The sequence below is a fragment of the Pinus tabuliformis genome, chromosome 7 (genome assembly GCF_031772625.1).
Source record: "Pinus tabuliformis cultivar Carrire ecotype Pingquan chromosome 7, CPIR1, whole genome shotgun sequence".
Lineage (NCBI taxonomy): Eukaryota > Viridiplantae > Streptophyta > Pinopsida > Pinales > Pinaceae > Pinus > Pinus tabuliformis.
Window position 1 is genome coordinate 254,808,407 of NC_142293.1, and position 1,470 is coordinate 254,809,876.

The 1,470-nt window shown below is 39.3% G+C and overlaps 1 protein-coding gene across 1 annotated transcript; it reads left to right on the plus strand.

Annotated features, from left to right (window-relative positions):
• Nucleotides 1-463: 463 nt before the first annotated feature.
• Nucleotides 464-1,089, plus strand: LOC149246810 (NDR1/HIN1-like protein 10). Its single transcript, XM_089455764.1, has one exon. The coding sequence runs from the start codon at nt 464-466 to the stop codon at nt 1,085-1,087; it is 624 nt and encodes a 207-aa protein (XP_089311890.1). The 3' UTR covers nt 1,088-1,089.
• Nucleotides 1,090-1,470: the final 381 nt, after the last annotated feature.

A 1,470-nucleotide genomic window follows, 5' to 3' on the forward strand; every position in this document is an offset into this window, starting at 1 on the left:
TTCACTCAATATAAATTCTGCAAACCATAAAGTTAAGCAAAAGAATCGCTTCCTTGTTGGATCATCTGGACGTGGATATACAAGTCGAGCGATCCTTTCCTGGAACAAAACCTTACCAAGAAATTAAAAACCATTTTACCACTATAATCTGAACAGAAGAATCTAATGTCTATTTGTAGAATGTTCAATCAATGAATAGAGTTAAAGGTTGCCACTCTCACACTCTTGGAATACATTCTCTCGCCATCGCCAAAGCGAAGGTAGAAACCATGATTCTATAAAAACAAATCTAATTGATTCCAGTCCATGTCTGATATCCTCTCGTTTTGTCTCTGCATATTGCATACTCTTCCCTGTTACTGAATTTGTAGCAATATCGTCTCATGTTGTCTCTGTATATTGCATAGTCTTCCCCATTTCTGAGTTTGTAAGCAGAAAATTATATTTCAATCACTGTACTTCAATGGCGTCGCCAAAACCAATATATGGAGATATTGTCGACAAAATTCTCGGAAGAAACTCTCGTCGCAAGCGCATGATAAGGAAATTGTGTTCAACGATTCTCAGTCTGCTGGTTGTGGTTGGGATTTCTGTATTTATAACGTGGCTGGTGCTGCGCCCCCACGAGCCGAAGTACTATGTAGAATATGCCTCCTACCCGGAGCTGAGTGTGACAGATAGAATTTTGAATTCGAGGATGGAGCTGAACCTCACGACGAGGAACCCAAGTAGTCGAATCGGCATATATTACTATAAGATGGAGGGCTACATTTACTATGGCGATCAAAGAATTGCAGGTTCAGATATTGGTCCCTTCTATCAGGGCCACAAGGGAGTTAGGGTTCTGCAGCCCACTTTAACAGCGCACTCTGTGATATTAAGGGAGGACATTGCGAGGGATCTGATGTTAGAGAATTCGGCCGGGACCTTCGAATTGAGACTGAAATTGTATGCTCATGTTCGGTTCAAGGTCAGGAGGTGGAAATCTAGGCATTACAACATGCGGGTCAAATGTGATCAATTGAAGGTTGATAGGAATACAGGTGGTAATTCCTTCAACCACAGAAGATGCAGCGTTCATTTATGATTGTTTTGGGTTATTTTTAGCCTCCTTAGTTCAAAAATATTTATGATTGAGACACTTCAATGGGATCTGAAGATGGTTCAGATATCTGTGCTATTTGAACCAGATCTCTGTGCTATTTATACAAACGGTTCATCGGTTTCTATATTATAAGATAACTGAGAAGCAGGAATTCATAGAAGAAATAAGCACTTTGTTGTGCTGGAGAATCCAAATTATGTCAAAATGGTGAAGTGGATGTTTGTATGCACGGTATGACTGGCCTCCAGTGAAGGCTCAGTTCCAAATCAGTATTGTATTTATTGAAGTTTCAGATCAGTATTGTATGTATATGTGGGGAAAAATATTACACATAATTTTAATTTATTTCTAGTAATGTGCGTTTT

Excerpts from the sequence above, each read along its gene's own strand:
- LOC149246810 (XM_089455764.1), top strand. The coding sequence starts at position 464 with ATGGCGTCGCCAAAACCAATATATGGAGATATTGTCGACAAAATTCTC.